Consider the following 20,144-nt stretch of genomic DNA (forward strand, 5'->3'; position numbering starts at 1 on the left):
AAACTTTCTCGAGAAATACAAAAAGCAAAAAGTTCCAAGTGAATCATCTTTGAGAAAGACTTATGTTGATAGTGCGTATAGCAGAACTATTGAAGATATTCGTTAAAGTGTTGCTGACAAAAATATATGGATTTCAATTGATGAAACTTGCGATTTTCTAGGACGTTCCACGCCAATGTTGTAATTGGAACTTTGGGAGGAGAAGAAGGCACACAAACATTTTTGATTGCATCAGAAGGTCTGGAAAAAGTAAATGGCACGGCAATTGCACAGGTTTTTACAAAATCGTTGCGTATTCTGTGGCCAGAATGTGTAAAGTACGATAAGGTCCTTTTTACGACACAGACGGAGCTGCATACATGAAATGTGCAACAAAAGACCTTAATGTTCTATTTCCACGTATGCTGCATGTCACCTGTCTAGCACACGCGCTATATGGAATTGCAGAGGAAGTTCGTTCTCATTTTCCTGACATTGACCTTCTTGGGTCAAATGTGAAAAAAGGTATTTCTGAAAGCTCCCTCGCGAACAAGTGCGTTTCGCGAATTAGCCCCTGAACTTCCTGTCTTAACGAGATGGGGTACATGGATTACAGCTGTTCTCTATTATGCTAACAACTTTGAACCCATCAAAAGAATCATTGATACTTTTGATGAGGATGATGCGTCTTCAATTAAGGTGGCTCAAAGTTTGCTTAAGGAGAATTCCTTGAAAAAGGACTTAGTCTTCATTGCAACACATTTTGCAAAGTTGCCAGATGCTATTGCCAAGCTTGAAAAAAAGAACAGGCTCTCGCTAGTTCTCTGAAAAATCTTCAATGATACTCTCAACGATTTGAGTGTTGTACCTGGTGACAAGGGGAGTACATTCGGCGTAAGTGTGATCGTGTTGTAAGTGCTAATCCCGATTTGGGAAAATTGAAGGACATCGCTAGTGTTATGGAAGGTGATGCTGATACAACTGTTGACAATGACATGGATTCTTATCAAATTACATGTTTCAAGTATGCTGCAGTGACATCTGTAGATGTGGAAAGATCATTTTCACATCTAAAGCGAATTCTTTCTGACAGGAGACAAAGTCTTTCCTTTGAAAATCTTAAAGGATGTTAATACTTTCAGGGAACAAAAAATATTAAAAACCTTTCGTAAGTGAAAATAAACTGCTAGTGTAGTGTAAAATGACTTCACCTGATAATTTCTTGTGCTTTGAATGTTTGTGCTAATGTAACCGTGTGTGAATAAAATGTGATAGTGTTTATAAGTTATTATTTCATTGTTACTACTGAAGAATGGCTAATGAATTGTTAGATATCGTCCCTTCACGGGTTGCGCAACTTTCCAGAATTTTAAGTGGTAAGTACAAAGTGAAAAAAGAAACATTTTATTCGATTAGTAAACGATTTATAGCCTATTATAGCTTTTACATTTTTAGGATCTATTTCCCCCAAAGTTCGTGATTGCTTGTTTATTTTATTTTGCCATTTTACCTGCCATTTTTGGGTATTTATTTTGCAATTTTGCCAGCCATTTTCGGGCTTTTTTATTTCGCCATTAATTCCGGGCTTTAATTATTACTAAAAAACTTAATAACGCTGCAAAAATGTTTTAAATATAACTTTTAGCTTTTTTATTAGCTTTAAAATGATATACGTATTAATAGGTTTATAGGAATGGGAATGATGTCCAGAGAGGTTTTACCAAATGACTGCTGGTGCAGGAAAGTCATCCTGCCGGGCCGCCTAGGCGCATGCCGTACCCCAGCTTTGACACTGTCTATCTTCATGCGTCAGTTTCAGTGCGAGATTTATGAAGTTTGTATGTCCTAAGTGATTTTGTACAGTAAAAGTGAGAAGTACTTAATGAGTATCAAGTAGGTTCTTTTTACTGTAAGGTTTTTGGTTTATAATTTGAAATGTAGGAATATATTGGTATGCCTTTAGTATTCTGATTGGTTCTCTTTAACTAGAACTTTAGATTTTATTTATTTACTCATAATCAATTTTAAACTTGAATTTCCATATCATTTTGATTGATGAAACTTAACTCAGTATAATATATTACATTGACAAGAGTGTAGTAATTTTATATTATTTCAGGTTACCTAAGACACATTAATATACAGGGTGGAACAAAAGTAGATATACAGTCCCGTACTAATCAGGTCATGGCATTTTATATCATTTACTTATTTTTATCCATACAGCTTAACTGAGTTTCTTCATTATTTGTTCTTAATTTCTTTTCACTTATACTTTAAACTCAGATAAATCGAAGCAAATAAATTTATTAACTTATTCAAATTAAAACGTTATACTTGATTGATGCAGATCTGTATACCTACTTTTGAGCCAGTCTGTATAAAAAAGAAAGAATAATTTTGATTTCATTTGTGTAATTTGTGGAAATGAACTTAACGTAGACACTGTAGTTGTAAAAATTGTGTACATTCTATTCGTGAAGCTAGTGTACAAAAGAGGCGACGTGCATGAAAAGTTACGGAGAAAGACTATTAAGAAAGTACAAATTTTAAGAATACTAGTAATTCCGAGGGACCAAAAGTCTTATTCCAGAAAGTCTTGATATTTTTAGGTCACAAGTTACAAAAAACGAAACTGAAGTGAATCCCAGTAAGTTGAAAGAAAGTGTGTTGTTATAAATCACACTCTCGTATTTGCTGTAAGACCTAGATCGTTTCTGTCACGCATATAATATGGACAAACATTGTTCTAAACCTACGTCGATTATACTGTTTAAAACACTTCATAAACGTAGTTCAATAATGGGAATGCGAGCATCTTACCATGCAACCACAATCTACCTAACATCGATCATTAACGCTGGTTCTCCGGCTATTCATTCAGGCAAACTGTTTTTGATAATGTTGACGTAAATGTATGAAGTCTTGATAGCAAAGGTACTTTTCGTACTATGGGAGGGATTCATTGTGTCGAAAGTCAGATAGCAGTTATGAGAATTCCAATTGAGTCTTCTATTAACACCGCAACTATCCGAGAGTGCTTATATCCAATGAAAAAAAGAAATACAAATCTTTCTCTAACGGTCGTTGAAGACTTAAGTGAATTTCAACAAGTAAGATCTCTTACGGACCAATCTTCACAATATCTATTTCCTCTCAACCTTAATGACTTGTTGGATTACAGTCGCAGTCAGGATGGAGTGGACTTATAACTACTATAATGATAAATTCGAAAAAGTGTCCAACAACATATATTACGACTATATTGCAATTGATCAAAGGAGAAAATAAAACCAGTTGTAGTGATTGATGGATTTCTTATTTATTATGTTCCTTGTATTTACGGAGATGTTATTCAAAACTGTAGGAACTACACTAAGTATTCATTGAATTACGACCACCTACTTAATACTTTTTTGATCCACTTTTAGCCTACTCAGAGGACGACCTGAACAAAGCGTGCTACGAATTCTGGTAGTTGCTGATATGTTTCCACGAGGATCTGATACCATATGTTCCTGATGGTATCCCACAACGAGCTCACAGATGTTGGTGCAGGAGTTATGGTGCGAAGAGCTCGTTCCACAACATCCCACAAATGTTCTATAGGATTAAAATCCGGTGACCTAGGGGACTAATTCATATGTGAAATATTCTTTAAACCAAGCAAGTGCAGCCCTGGTTTGGTGGCACCATGCATTGCCGTCCTGGAAAATGACGTCTTCGTGTGCATAGAAGTATTGTATTATAGGGGTACCTGATTCTCTAATACCTGCAGGTACACAACGGACGTCTCGCTGTGGTCAATACACACCAACGGTCCCAATCCATGCCAACAGAAGCATCCCAAAACCATACAGCCGACCCAACCTGCCTGTACAGTAGGTACCATACACGAGGAATCCATAGCTTCATGCTGTTGGCGTCACACATGGACACGCTTGTCTGAGAGGAGTTGCACAAAGTGTGATTTATCGGACAAACACACCATTTTCTAATTATCCATGGTCCAATTAGCGTGTTCCTATGCCTGAACGCAACGAAGTCTGCGGTGACGAGTGGTAAGGAGTGGGTGACGAGCGTGTACCGGTAGTCGCTGTGGAACTGTATGTGTGTCAGTGTACCGTATAATTGCGTGGGATATGGATGTTGTGCATCCCCCATTGTATTAGTCATGTAATTTCCGGACACTGATGGTTCGTTTGGCTGTCACTAGCTGTTTGATGCAACACTCGTTCAACGTTTTGAACTTCCGTACGCCTCCGTAGTTCCATCTCTTGGAGACCGTTACTCCATTTTCTTTCAACTTCTTGTACACCTACACTACACAGGAACGGGAGCATCCGACAAGCATATTTTCGAAATACACTAGCCAGAAGGCATTGTGAACGGGGTTACGCTTGGCAACAATGTAGGAAAAATGAATGACGTTTATATCGCGATCACGAGTCATGACCTACATATAGCACAAAGTAAAGGCTAGGTTTTGTCGGCCCTGGTAGCCGAGTGGGTTAGCGTAACCTAATAGTAAGGAAAATCGTTGTTGGCGTGGGTTCAAGTCCTGCTTCAGGAAAGTTTTTCTTACTACTTTTAAAAATTTTTTATAATACTTCTTTCGTTAAAATAAGATTAAAATAATATTGAAAAAGTGATTTAACGATTATTTTTTAAAATTTTCATTAAACTTCTTTCATTAAAATAAGTTTGCCCTTGTACTTATACAGATCCATAGCAAAAGTAATAATAATAATAATAATAATAATAATAATAATAATAATAATAATAATAATAATAATAATAATAATAATAATAATAATAATAGTAGTAGTAGTAGTAGGAACTGGTTAGAATGCAATTGAGCATTCGTTTCCGTGCGATGTTGCCAAACCTAATGCCTTCTGGCTAGGGCTGAGTGTATTTCGAAAATATGCATGCGACAAGTATTGCTGTGTGGGTTATTGACGCACCTATTACTCGGGTACACACAATCATGCCCCATTTAAATGCGGATAAATCCTACCCACCTTCATTATAACAATGTGCTGTCTGCTAACATGTAACTTCGAGTGTGTTCTTTCTCTGCAATACTACCAGTTGGGGTTGTCATACAGTTAGCTGGGCTGCTAGCCACATTTTCTTGTATGGAAGGGTGATCGCAATTCAATAAGTACTCACTGTACATTGTTAGCACATACGGAAGAAATTCCACTGTCATTTTGACGGTTATCATGAAGATGGAACATGTTAAAGGAAAGCTGTGATACCAGTACCAAACTCTAAGCCTTTTGCACCTGGTGATCTTCGTCTTGTTTCTCACAGCTGTGGACAATCTTGCGCCAACTATATGTAGAAATGCAGGGTTAGATTGTTCTACATGTATGAACACTGTAATGGACTTTCCTGCAGTAATTCTCCTGCAAAGATTTTAATGATGCCGAGTGTGAACATTGTAGCATTTTGTTTTAACCACATTGGACTGAGAGCTGAATTGACTTTTATCAGTCAACAAGTAAATATCGATTGTATAAAATGTGTAGTAATATTGTAGAAAGTAGAATATTTTATTCTACTTTCTACATTCATTGTGTTTTTGGTGGGTGGTCCGTAATGATGTTATTACAGTACCAAATACACTATTTTGCATTGTTAAGCACCTACCAATTGTTGCCAATTTAGGACATGACGGGTTTATACGTAGTGGATAATGGAACGGCCCTGATTTAAGTTAGGAATAATTCCCCGAACCAAAATTGGCCATATTAATTAGCAATTATATAAGTAATAAAAAAATAATAAAATATAGTAACCAAAATTTGTAATAACCATTATAAATAAAATATAGACTTATGTGCATATTAATAATGTATATGCATATACAGGGTGTTAATGAACTATACCGACAATCTGTAAGAGGTGATTCCTTACATCAAAATAAGAGAAAAAGTTCATATGGACCTATGGCGAAAAGTGCATAGCTTCAGAGTTCGAATTCCAGAAAGAGTTGATGGTTGTCCTTATCAGCGTAAAGGAAGTCACGCATGCACAATCCAAAATTGCATATTATATCAATTTTCAATGGGTGTGCAGGGTATTTTGTACAGAGTATAATTCTCAAATGTCTTCTCAATAGAGTTTTCAGATATACCTTGATTTTAAGGAGGGTCCAAAGTAGGCAGGAGGTAAGCCTGAACAACAATCGACATCCAGTGCTTGGGAGGTAAGTCGGGGGCGCGGTGGCTCAGTGGTAGAGCGTTCACCTCCGGTGCTTGGGGTCCCTGGTTTGATCCCAGCTCGCGCCGTGTGGACTTTGTGGTGGACAAACACCGTGTTCGTGGGTTTTCTAGCGGTTCTTCCGTTTCTTCCCACTTTCTTCATTCCACCATTTCATTCATTCTCATCATCACCGTCTCCTTTAGCCTAACCGGCATAATGTGGGGCGTAAAACTAAAGATTTCATTTCAGTTTTTTTTGGAGGTAAGTCGGAAGTGTTAATAACTTGTGATGCGATGTATTTCGTCACGATATATTTTACGTTTTCTTCACTTATAAGCGTGAAAGAAAACATCGCAGCATGTTTTTTCCCGAGTACGAAAGACAGTGTTGTTGACGATACTTAACATTTCGGACATCGTGCCAAAGGATTCCGTGTTCATGGCTACTCTGGACCAATCATAAAGTTTGAGCATATCACGAAATTCGGTTAATGATATGTCTGGGAATTTCACCCTGTATGGAATACTCTTTACACCCACTGAACATTAATGAAATATGCATTTCTGGATTGTGTATGTGAGACTTCTTTTACACTGACAAGGACCGCCACTCCATGATTTCTCGAATTCAAAATAGGGCCTCTTGAAATGCTTTTACACGACTTTGGACAGCCCTAGCTCTGCAACTCTGCACTTTTCCCTACATTTCCAAAGAAACTTTTTGACTTATTTTGATGTGAGGTATCACCTCATTTAGTTTGTCGGTATAGTTCATTAACACCCTGTATATATTTTAAAGCTAAGAGCTATATTTCGTTCCGTTTGTCGTATTTTCCTAGTATACTAGAAGGGTAAGAGTGCTAGAGAGGGAGAGAGAGGGTATTCGATTCTCCGAAAGTATCAAATTTGTATTGTCAAACAGGATTAAGAAATATTTTATTGTGAATTGGAAGAAATTCTGTAAACAATTGCATAATGCTTATTAATAAGTAATGGTGGCAGTTCATATTTTACTTAATTATGAATGTTTTAGCTAAATTAGAAGTTAAAATAGGAAATTATAGGCAACAAGGCTGTGGAAGTTCTGATATTTAACTATTAACGTAAACTATATTTAAAATAATTTGTAAAATATAAGCTTTTTTAATTATGAAAATAAACTGCAATGTTGCAGGTCAAATCACATAAATTCTAGACTCGAATATTTTAGACTCAATTTGCCAAAGTATAGTTTAGAAAGCATAGGTCGATCTATAACTAGGGCCTACATTTTCAAGTAATACGTTTCCTCACTTTCTTTGTACTTGATTTCTTTATTCTTTAATGTTTCTGGTTTCGAAAATTTAAACAAAATCAGTTGAAAATGATCGAAGAGCATTGCCAGAACGAACAACTTAAAAAAGAATTAATTATTTCGAAATTATATTAAATTGTATATTAAATTTATTATTTGGTTAAATTCAACAGATACCGGTATATATTAATATAAATTATATTGTAATAAAATGATTAGAAAGTTACAACACAAATTGTAGGCAATTAATTAAATAAAAAAAAAATGATAATATTTAAATCTTCCGAAATTGGAACTTTTCTGGGCCAATATCCCGGGAACGGTAAGAGTGACGAGAAATATTCCATCACTTCTTTCAGATATATTTTTATTCTCCATCGAATGGAGGGCTCAAAATTAATTCTTCAACACCAATATCATTTCTCTATGACTTACGGTTTCCGAGATTTGACTCCTTAAATCTCCCGAAATTGGAGCTTTTTTGGCTAATATCTCGGGAACGTTAAGAATGACACGAAAAATTCCATCACTTCTTTCAGATCGTTTTTGATGCTCTATTGAAGGAAGGCTCAAAACTGAAAAAAAAAAATGCAAATAACACATAGACATAGAGAATTTAGTAACGAACTTTTTAAGATCGTTGAAAATACAATTCTCTCTCTCTCTTTATAATGTTTATACTCGTAGCCATGGCCATATTTATGCATGGGCCAATATGGGACGTGGATCCTGGACGGCAAACTTTCTCAGACCTTACATTTATAAGTAATCAATTCAATTGTAACTTTATTAACTGAAACTCAAAATTGCATGCTATTTAATGGTCTATATTTTACTTTTTATGTATATTTTATTCATTGTCTAAAATTTCCTACACGGAATATTTATTGATATCGATGGGGAGGCATTTTTTTAATTGTCCCTGGCGACAGGAATGTGAAAGAGACCCGTGGACCAAGGCAAACATATCCATTGTTAAGTTCGTATGCAGCACATTTCTTCCAAGCCCAACGGAAACAAATGTTCCCGAAAGTACCTCGTTCTTCTTTTGACTCATCCATTTTTGCAAATAATAGATAGATGAGTAATGTATTATTGTAACAGTACGAAACTAAGGGTTCGTACTGTTATATTATTAATTACTAAGTAACATCTAGCAAGATAATGTCATGTGACACTTGGAACTTTCAGTCAAAACTAAGGATAATTGAACGTTGGGCTAATCCTTCGTAATACTATGTTAAATAAACTAAAAATGTAAAATTTCATTCAAGACGAAGAAGAAATGGACTAATGGCCGCGTCATTTGTAATTGTATATGGTGAATAAAACTTAGACCTGAAGAAATACTTTGAAGTCAATTTAACTTTTGTGTGTACTCTGTTTAGTGGTTTACAGATTCAACCTGCATTTTCATTTTTTTTTTTTTTAAAGAGAAAACGAAAGCAGTAAACGTTATGAGTCTCTCACTTCTTTCATTTATGAATGGTTCTACGGTTTACAGATTGGGAATAATTCAAGTAGCTTATGTTGGTTACAAGCGGTTGTATGAACTATTACTTTTTTCTCAAACCCTGCAAAACTTGCAGTTCAGTAAATGCCGCTAGATGGGAGGCCAATGCAGCGATCAAACGATTCTCTGCTTGAGATTTCATGATTGTCTCGCTATATGTCATCAGTGCAAACCAAACCGAACAAACAAAAATTTATACTCCAGCAGATATAAGGTATTATATCTTCGACAGTGAACGATCACTCTGAGCAGTTGCGGGTTCTTAAGGGAGAGCGGTGGATTGGCTCGCTTTCCTCAAGCGAAAAAATAAAATTTTGGTTGCTAAGTAGTGTTTATCGTTCCTTTCAGTAATGAGGCTATATGAGGTATGGACCTACATCCTAACGCAGGATCTCCCGCCGGGAATCGAAACCTGGCCTCTCGTGCTGAAGATGCGTAATCTAGCCACATGAGGGAACTTTATATAACTTTCTGGTATTAGGAAAAAATTCTGGTATTATTTCTCTCGTAGGGTCCCTTAGAATACACATTTCAATGAAAATGAAATGATTAAAAAACTATAACATAATCTATTTTTGGTATATTTTTGAACACACAACCCACATAATAGAAATATACGCCCTTTAATCAAATTAACATGATAGTACTAAGTATGTTCTAAAATTCATTTCAAAAGAGTCAACTGTTTTCCCCGTGATGCTATTACAAACATCAGACAACGTCTATTTTACTCTGGTGGAAAATACATATAGCCCCTTCCCCCTTAAAACGGGTATTAAAAAACACAGAACACCTATCTGTGTATTTGTAATGAGGAGTTTCTGTCCCGAGTTTCATCTTCTAAACTTGATGAGCTCATGATATATTATATTTTTCCTTTAGTTATGGCAGGGGCGCTGGTTCACCAGGTCCGGACCAGAGTTGGTGTGGCTCAATGAAAACTTGACCCACGACCCACTGACCCACCACCCACCGTGACCCACTCTGACTCACGACCCACCATGACCCACCACCCACGGTGACCCACTCTGACCCACCACCCACCGTGACCCACCACCCACCATGAACCACTCTCATTCACTTTGACCTACTCTGACTCACCAAAATCCATCGTCATCAACTCTGAACACGATCCACGGCCTCTTCTAAACTGACTAAAGAGTTTACACTTGTAATAAAACAAGACTGTGAAATTGTCACTAATCGGAGTTTGAATTTCTAGTCAATCGCTCAAGCACCACTCTGTTACAATAACGGTGGATCTGATCTTTACGATATAAAATGGTAAAGTGTTTGTCAGTGGGGAAATTGAAACAGTTCGAGGTGGGGGAAATTAGTGTGTGCCTAAAATAACTTATACTTGTACTAAGAGAGTAATCTTGCAAGTGTTAATTTCTGAACGCATTCCAAAAGAAACTTCTATTCGCAGGAAAATACCCCTGTACAATATGGAAAAGGTTAGGGTTTCTCAGTTCACAGTATTTTTCTCACAAAAGACTTGAAAAATCAGTTGTCCATAGGGTATAAAGGTGCTCGGGTACCCTATGTGAGAGCATTTCCATAAAGCATGCTCATAATTGTAATTTATGTAAGCACTAAAACACCACGTTAAATTTAAGTTACAAATATGCATAATTGCAATTATTATGAATATTTATTCAAAGTAGTTTACCTAATGCAAAGAAGAGACTTACTAAAAATTAGGTACAAAGTTGAATAACACAAATAAGCCATTAGTAATACAAGTATACATTTTCCGTAACTCGTAATTTTCCACCTTAGAACAAATCTGAAATCGGATTTATTTCCTGTTTGTAACTTTTTGGCGGCAAATCATCCGCAATGGAATGATGTCCATCCTTCAGCTAAGAAATAACTAGCTCGTCTACTTTGACCTTGTCTACCGGTGGGCGATTAACATTGATGAGCAACAAGTTAGACAATGCTTGAGCACTTAGTCTATTTCTAATATCAGTCATCTTTAAATTCATAAGGGAAAATCCCCGTTCGCACTCTGTCGTGGAAATTGATAATACTTCTACCCGATTTCTGCAACTTCTCATCGACAATCTACTTGTTAGACTTAAGTCTGATAACGATTTTTCTTGGTCAGGTTTGAAATACTCAGCAAGAAGTATCATCTCTCTATCACCATACAACATCTTTTCCATATCGACCATGTCAGTTGGCAATGTCGACCCATGTAGAACAGAAACTTCATCTTCCACGCCTTCGATAGGGAATCTTGTGAATAAATTATCAATTAAAGCCTGATAAACTGATTATTTCTTATTAGTTCATAAATTTAATTTTTGTAATTACACATGAAGGTTTGATACCATTACCAAGTTCCCTCCCCCGTCTAGAAAGCGAAAGGGAACGAGGTTCCTGAAAAGTGTTCAGAGTTGAATGGGAATTTCCCTCCTTCTTCAACTTCAATTACCACACTGCTGTTTGCCATGTGCCAAATTACGATGAACTTCAATTAAATTATCATAGTATACAGTAATTATTTCCTTGTTGAATTATCAATACTTTTCAGTGGAAAAAAGGATGAAATTTCAAAGTTCCAAATCAAAGTAAGTAGACCAACGTAAAGGAGAAAAAAGTGTAAAATTTTCCATACAATTATGCGTACAATCCAAACTTCAAATTTCCGTGTAATTAAACTTATAGTACAAATTTTATGCCTATTTTTCTCACAACTTTATGGGTTGATTGCCCTGTGCTGTAAGCGCTCCATATAATAAACATAAGCTTCAGCAATTATTATAGCAGAAAGCAATGGATATATGAAGCCAAGCACTGTATTTTTTGTTTCTAACTTTTTTCTTAAATAACATCGATCGTTTTCGATCATTTTTATAAACCAAATCACTACCAATTTTCCATACATAGAAAGTCCCCCCCCCCCCACATAAAGGAGGATTTTAAAAAATGCTAGGACACATTCTGTTTGTTTTCAATAAAGAGTTAATACACTGAATTTCAGCTCAACGGCTTGCGAGATACTATTTTTTATTCGCAAAAATTCGGATCCTCACTACTTCCTTAGGATATTATGCATTATAATAAAAGCAATATAACATCCCAGTTTGGATTAAGGCCTAACTATATACCAAAAGTAATTTCATTTGACTTTGCAATTTGACCGTGATGATCAGGCGCGCATAGTTACATTCAATTTTTTATATAATAATTTTTATATTACAGTGATTTAAAAATGTATTTTTTTCAGTAGTTAGCTCTAAAAACTCACAGGTCTCGAAAGCCAAGTAGTAGCATAAGTCCTATTGCTATTATTACTATTAAAATATTAATATCCAAAAGTGCCTGAATTTCTTTTTTCACTTGGTTAGATATACTCAACTCAGGTAAGTAGACAGAAACAAATGGAAAAGGAAGGGAAATGAAGGTCTTGAAAGTAAAACGAAGACAAATTTACCAGTCTTCAGAAGATACTCTCTACAATGCAGTGAGGTAGATCATACTGAATCGGTAAGGTGCAGTGGGTCACTGTGTGTGGCGGGTCACAGTGGGTCACATGCTGTTGACACACGACCCACTGACCCACTCAGAAAACTTGACCCACTTGACCCACCGACCCACTGACCCACTCCATCTCTGGTCCGGACCACCCAAAATTTTCTAACTCAGCATTCATTTGTACTCTCTCTCAATCAAACTCTACTTAATTAACAGGGAAATGATTGATGTAGCATAAAAATTTGGTCTTACAAGTCATTTGTACTCTCCCTCTTATAAAAACATTATAGTTCTATCATTTTTTTCTGAAAATATAGGTGGAAGTATTTTACAATTACTTATCGTCTTTTAGGGTACAGGATAATATACTTTCAATACTACATAGACGTAATGGCTTGTAGTATTAGAGCCTCTTCCCCCAAAAGCTATGACCCTTGGCAACAAAAAATTCTGGGTGCTCGCCTGCTTATGGCCACCCGCTCATCTTTAGGGCATTTTATAAAAATCCAGTTCAAGGTAGAAGATAACTATTCCAAAATTCATTTCAAATGGTTCAGCCATTTTCTTCAGGTTTGATCACCCATATAGATCAGTTTCATTTGTTTAGATTATGGGCACAAATCTAAGAATCATTAGTTGACAATTACGCCTTCATTGTAACTTAACCTCTTACCGCATGCCGTGCCATATACCCTTTTTTCACTTTAGCTTTTTTGTGATTTATCAAAGGCACCAAATGACTGTTTTGTCTGCTGTGTGAGATATTGACGTGTATGAATAAGAGATTTTGGTGTCATCTGGCACGTTCTTTGTGAGTTGTAAGTGTGTCATATATGGCACAAAATTCAAGTTTTACTTCATTTTTCAAGTTCCCATATGAGGATTTCCAATACTGATTTTTTTTTCTCTAAAAGAAACAAATCATGCAGAAAGGGGTTAAACAAAGTAAGAGATTTCATTCAACATACACTGAGAAAAAAAATGTAGGTGGCGTACTTAAAAAGGTAGGTTGCATACGTAAATTCTGTAGTTTTTGGACTTAACTTACAGCAGACGTATAACTGAAAACCATGTTTTATAATACTTTCCGTATAAGTGTTCCATCTATATGTACTTTCCGTATGCAACGATATAGGCGGTCAGGATCTCACATACAAATGGACGTTTATAACATATAGCTGACGAAGGTAACATAAGTATATGTATGTGATATACAGAAAACTGTTAGATGTCAGACATCCTGCAACGGCATAATGTAATATTTAAGGGCAGTGCGTTTGTAGCATACTGATTTCAGTAGTAAGCAAGAGAATTCCTTATATCTGTACGTTCGGAGAACGAATTTTTCTCAGTCTAACTGCAAAATATTGAACTGTGTAAAACATTACTCTGATTACATAGAGACGAAACTTGCAAAATCAAGAAGTTTTCATTGATATTCTTACCACCACTTTATTATTTGCACAGTGGTGGCCTTTACATAGGGCAAACTGAGCCACGCCTGGGCCCTCGCACATAGAAGGACATTGCACTTCAAAGTAATACTCTTGGTGTTTTAGAAACATTTAAGGAGAATAGATTATGATCCATTCAATAAAATTCTAATGCTTAGAAATTCCCGAATACTCAAATCAATTTTAGTTTGGCAAGTGTGTCATCTGTAGGACTACAATATGTGCACCATGAATTAATATATATAAATATATTTCCACTTTTCACTGCACTTTAATGTTCATTGTATTAGAGCCCCGTTTCCCTTCAACTTATTTTATAGCATTTGTGTAGATTGGTACCCACCAGAGAAATACTGTGATGTCCTCAATTTGTCCCTTAACCCTACAGTGCATGAATTTTTGATTTATATATATATATATATTACCATTTAGGGTTTACACGTTTCCAAAATTCAAGTATATGAGATTACAATTAGGAAAAATTACAATTAGAACCACAGCAGAGCATAGTAAATCAGGCCCGTATCCACGGGGGGCAAGGAGGTCCGCCCCCCCTAAACTTTGGCTGGTCCCATAAAATTTCATAATATGGTGATGAAGTATAATATGATTGGGTCGGGCCCCCTAACCTCTACCGCCCCCCCCCTAAATTTTTTGGCTGGCTACGGGCCTGTAATAAATACATGATATAGCCGTTTAGATTTGTACTATTTCGGCTATAGCAAGATGTATAAAACGTAACCAAATGGCAAAAGCATGCACTGGATAGTTAATATCTACTCAATGATTGCTTTTGTCTACCTATAATCATTTCCTCCTGCAATATGATTGGCCCACTGCTACAGCAATTCCTTTTTATTTTCATAATATCCTCCATCCTTTTTGATCCAATATTTTCCTACATTTGCGAATGGTCCCCACTGTACATCTCTCCAGTTCTGTGCCATGCTGTGCCACTATGTGCCGTGGCGTGGGATCATCAGTTTGTACCTCAGAATAATCTATAGACATTTATGTACAAAATGAATGTAACAAGTGGGGATGAAACTAATGCCCAACACGGTACTTTACTGTAAAGCTATGGTTGAATTTCAAAGAAATTCAAATGTTTCAATTTTATAAAAAATGACTAGTTAAGGGAAAGGTAATAAAAAAAGAGAGAGGATTGAATTGTAAAGCAAACGAAGAGCACTAGCCTGAATTATTCCGATTAGACTGGTGTCGTTCTGGTCATTTGAGTCGATAAATGGATCTCTATGGAGGAATTTGGATACACTGAAGCCAGCCAACAATTGGATCCAATCCTGTTGAGCTCCTAGCGGCGTCGAGTTCTCTTCTCACGATGTATCTTCAATGATGTTCTCCTTCTTTTCTATTTCATTAGTCAGGTATCTTATCCAAGAGGATCTGTGGCGATGAACCCACAGAATGGTATTATCAAGGCATGGAGTTGGTAGATCTCCAATAGTCCGTTGTGTTTCTTTTCATGATACTGCACCTGTCCAAACTTCATGGTGAATACCTTCTGAGTACGTGTCCTTTCTGGTTTTGTTCAACAGAAAAGTGATGACTCTTGCGTTCAGTGAACTAGGAAACAGGATAGGCGGAAGGGAATGCATAAAAGAGGAAGGGGAACTAGTCTTGTTTATTAATATCTTTAGTAATCCCAATTAAGAAATCGGCAGAAGATCGTCGATGCTGATGGTGACTATTTTTGATCTTCCAGGTAACGTACTTTGCACATTAGGGGTTACTTTGCAGAAAACATGAAAAGAGTTTCAGAGTCCTCTGTTGGCAAAACCATGAATAGTAAAGAGAAAGTTTCAACTGCCACCGTAAGATAAAACATCTAACTGTATTTTAGCTATAATGTTGATGGTTAACATCAGTTCTAATTACCGGGAGGGTTCGTTCTTATTGAGACATTTAAAGCAATCATTCTAAAGGCCGACAAAATTTGAAAGAATTTCTGTCAAAGTTATGTCAGTTTCGTAAAATATTACTGTGTATAATGGGACTTTGATGCAATAGTTGAAATTGAAATGTGAAACGTTTTAAAGTCATAAAAAAAAGTAAAACTGAAAGAAGGCGGTTTCAGCCTCTAATCGGGGTTACTTTGCACACGTCAAAAATACCTCTTAGATAGGAAATTATTACTACTGGAACCTCCTGCATTCTAAATTTAGGTAAATTTCCTATTAGGTAGATGCCGGAATGAATTTCTTGTTCGAAAATAAATTATGAACAGTGGCGGATCCAGAAAAGTAGTTTGAGAAAGGCTTCACTCAGAAAGGCTTTTTTTTTTTTAGAAATAACTGGACTTTTTTTGGGGGGGGGGCTTGCAGCTTATACGCATAGGAATGATTAGCATTAGATTTTTTGAAAAAGAAACGCAATTTGGTTGGACTTCAGTCTGAAAGTCCCAAACCTCGTAAATCTTCCACTAAGTATGGTTGGGATGATATTCTTGGACAGAAGGAATAACCAAAGCAAATCAGTTTACGGGGATTTTTTTTTTTCTGTTCCTGAGTTGGCATTTGTGTGGGACATATGCTAAACCATTGGAATGTGGTTCCTGTGCCGGTACCAGAAAATACATAATTTTCTTCACAAATATTAGTAATTCATACTAAGTATCGATACCAGTACCCTCATTCTAATATCAATATTTGCAAACTGTATGCAGTTTTATGTAGAAAGTAAAATGTATAAATACTGAATTGAAAACATTGCACAGAAACGTTATGTTCGTATGTTGAACATACTGTTTTGTATGTTGTGCAAAGTATTCCAACTATGGGGTTACTTTGCACCAAAGTTTATATTTGAATAACTATGGTCATACTGAATGTTTACTAATGAACTTGCACGAATGTTTTCCTGATATATCTAGCTATTATTATATGTTTAAAATACAGTGTTCTAAATCATTACGTTTGTAAGTTACATGCGATTTTCTTTAAAATTCCTCAAATCATGTGCAAAGTCTTACGGTACATCTTAGGTGACATATCAGTGTTCGAAGGTGACGGGTGAAAAAGCAACAGAACTTTCTTGGTTACCTTTATAATAGCTTAAATTATTTTTGGCACTTAAAAAACTGAAGAGGGGGCTAGGCTCCCCAGCCCTGGACTACATCCGCCACTACGAACATCGTACATTTAACGTCTTCTTCCCTATCTTTATTTACATCCAAGCTATTTCTCTGTTCATTTTTACCGAGCTTTAATTTTATAATTTTCTAAAACTGTAAAGATGATACGGGATGACAGGAAATGAAAATAAAATTTCAACCTTACCAATACAGAAACCAGACATGATAATTTTAACATATTTGTTTCATTATATACTTTTGTTTATTTTTATATTTTTTTTTCAGCATCAGACAGACAGACAGACAAACGAAGGTGCATGTTTCGTGAGATGATATTTCATTCATGATGGAAAACCACGAATAATGTGGTCCATCAGGAAGTGGATCCTACACAAAATAACACTAGAACGAACGCATACGTTAATTTGGTTGAAAATTACTATCACACGTCAAAGAGCAGCGTTCGCCGATTTCGTGACAGCGGCCTAATAATTTTGATAAATGAGGAGAGATTTTTCTTCTTACCTTGCTGCAGTCTATGGTTACTGTGGTGTAGACCATCTATCACCTGCTGACATCTGGCGTGTACAACTGGAACCTCTTGATATCGCCATGCATGAGATGATGCTGGTCGCTCGGAACAAACACCGCAAAGATCTGCCTGCAAAGTAAAAGGAAATGCAAAACAATATTCGTCCTGTACGAAATATAAATGACATTACTTTGGGAACATTGTTCTTTAAAGAGTATTATGGAGTCTTGTCAATTCAATTATATATTTTAGATCAATTCTTTTACTTACTTCTTCAAGTACTTGAATAATATGAACACTAGTAAGTATCTTTAGTTAGTATTTGGATTTGGAAATAGATTTCTCGGGTTTCGGCATCTATGGACATGTAATTTCTTTTACAAATGTAGATCAATAAATTAAGAGGGTAATCTTCCCGTCTCGGAGGAAGGACGATGTCTCCCGGAGATCACACTGCTCGGGGAACTGGGGACAAGAAAGGAATGGGAAGGGAAGAAGGCGGCCTAAGACTATTGTGTGAGGTACCATATCAGCATTTGCCTTGTGTGAACGACGAAAACTCATTTAGGATGACTTTTACACTTTTTCAACAGAGTGTCTCCACCGGAAATCGAGCCCGAAACCCCTCTCATCAAAGGCTATAGGCAGTGGCGGATAGGCCAAGTAAGCACAGGCCTATCTAAAAATTTTGAAAAATATACAGTATAAACGCTAAAAGATGCAATAAAGTGTAAATATATTTTCCACTATTTATATTAATGGTAGATAATTATTTAACAAGCAGCATTAACCACAACTGTAAAAGTAATTTCCTACTGTCATTAATCAATCAAATGTGTATACCTGCATGTATCCATAAGCGAAAGAGCGGGCCTACCCAAAATTAAAATCCTAAAACCGCCCCTGGCTATAGGACGTTAGGAAGTAACTTTCTTGGCGCTACAATATAAACCATAGCTGATACATTGTGCTACAAAATTAACTATAAGTAAATCCAGGGATTCTCATTTCGCATGCAAACATCACTTCTAGAGATGCCCACGGGATCACAAGTACATTTTTGAATTCGAGACAACGCCAGAAACCTCACAGTTTTCATCTCGTTTTCGATCCTACAAGAATGTGCCGGATACTCAGCGGAAGAATACAATCTTGGCAATACGGACAGTTAACGCCACGAAAATGTGTGATGTGAGTATCCAATACTCCGCAAGCCAAGTCTGCGAATTGCCCGAAAAAGGTTTAATATGAGCTGAGCTTATTTCGGTTGCCCTGGTATCATGCTGCTTGGCAGTGAAAGCACATCCGTCAAAGGTAATAACTACTAAGATCAAAGCAGAGAAAAGAGTACTTCAGTGCAAGATTTGTCAATGTGGCCTTCTTTGGCTGTTCTGTCAGCACACTGGTTTCCTAGAATACTTGCATGTGCCGGCACTCAATAGACAATAACGACAGTTCTGTTATTGTAGCTGATGACATCTAGTGAGAATGTCTTGAATTACTGTCCCTTTGGTAAAGACATTTTGCATGCTTATAACACTGCTTAGCATATAGCTAACAATTAAGATCAGTTACACTGGACAACAAATTTTAACTTTTTTCACGCTTCGGGAAAGAAAAGTACATTTTATATGCAAATGAGGATTTTGAATACAAAAATGAAAGTAAAAAGAAAAAATGCTGAATTTTTCGAGTTTAAGTGTAATCGATAGAAATATGTGTTATGTAGTGTTGACACTTTTAGATTCTTGAATTTTCTATCTGGCCTTTCACTTCAGTAGCTATTACTTCAATTTTGTTCTTTAGAGTATCATGATTCATATGTCATTCGCTTCAGAATAAACCAAACTTGCAAATAGCATTATGCGCATGCGTACATAATGTAGAAAAGAAGGGAAAATCGAGATAAAATTGGGAATTTCTACTCCAAAAATCCCTTTTTTCAAATGTAGCAGCTCTAGCACAGCCCCGGCTAAAGGTACCCAGATATAGTATACCTTTAAAACTACTGTAGTTTATTCGTAATACATGTGCCAAGTTTGATTGTAATATCAACAATAATTATGAGGGAAAAATATTTCTCAATCATGCTTCACAATACCAAATTTTATATAGGGAAAAGTGAGATATAAAATAAAGATATATATATAAAGTGATGTTCGTACGTAAAGAGAGGAATATGCATTTAGTTATAACATTAGAGACTCTACATGTCTCTTGTATTGTGGTTCTGGAACATCTCTAGCGATAGTCCACCAACAATCGGCAAACACCGACTTGTTCCAGTGGCCTTGATATCGTTTCTCCATCATAGAAATGTTCCCCATGTTCATCAATGACTGCTCCGCAATTTTTTGGGAAGAAATCTATGTGGGAGTTTTAGTGACATATGCAGTTTTAGTGACATACTAGCAGCGTTCACCCCGCTTCGCTGCGGTCACCCCGGAACGCAATAAACTTTGTTACTTAGATAATTTTTACTTTTTCGCTTTCAAGTGATATGATAAAAACCATAGAAGATTGCAGTAAATCTTAACATTATATCGCCTGTCATTTATGTTAACCCGCCCCGCTTCGCTG

General features: G+C 36.3%; 1 protein-coding gene across 1 annotated transcript in view; it reads right to left on the minus strand.

Annotated features, from left to right (window-relative positions):
• LOC145666310 (uncharacterized) overlaps positions 1–20,144 on the minus strand; it is a 741,735-nt gene that overhangs the window by 94,429 nt on the left and 627,162 nt on the right. Inside the window, exon 5 of the mRNA XM_081733400.1 lies at positions 17,558–17,693. Within this exon, the coding sequence (XP_081589526.1) occupies positions 17,558–17,693 (136 nt within the window). The remainder of the gene's footprint in view (positions 1–17,557; positions 17,694–20,144) is intronic.

This window comes from Thermobia domestica, chromosome 12 (genome assembly GCF_964235325.1).
Source record: "Thermobia domestica chromosome 12, izTheDome1.hap1.1, whole genome shotgun sequence".
NCBI classification, from domain to species: domain Eukaryota; kingdom Metazoa; phylum Arthropoda; class Insecta; order Zygentoma; family Lepismatidae; genus Thermobia; species Thermobia domestica.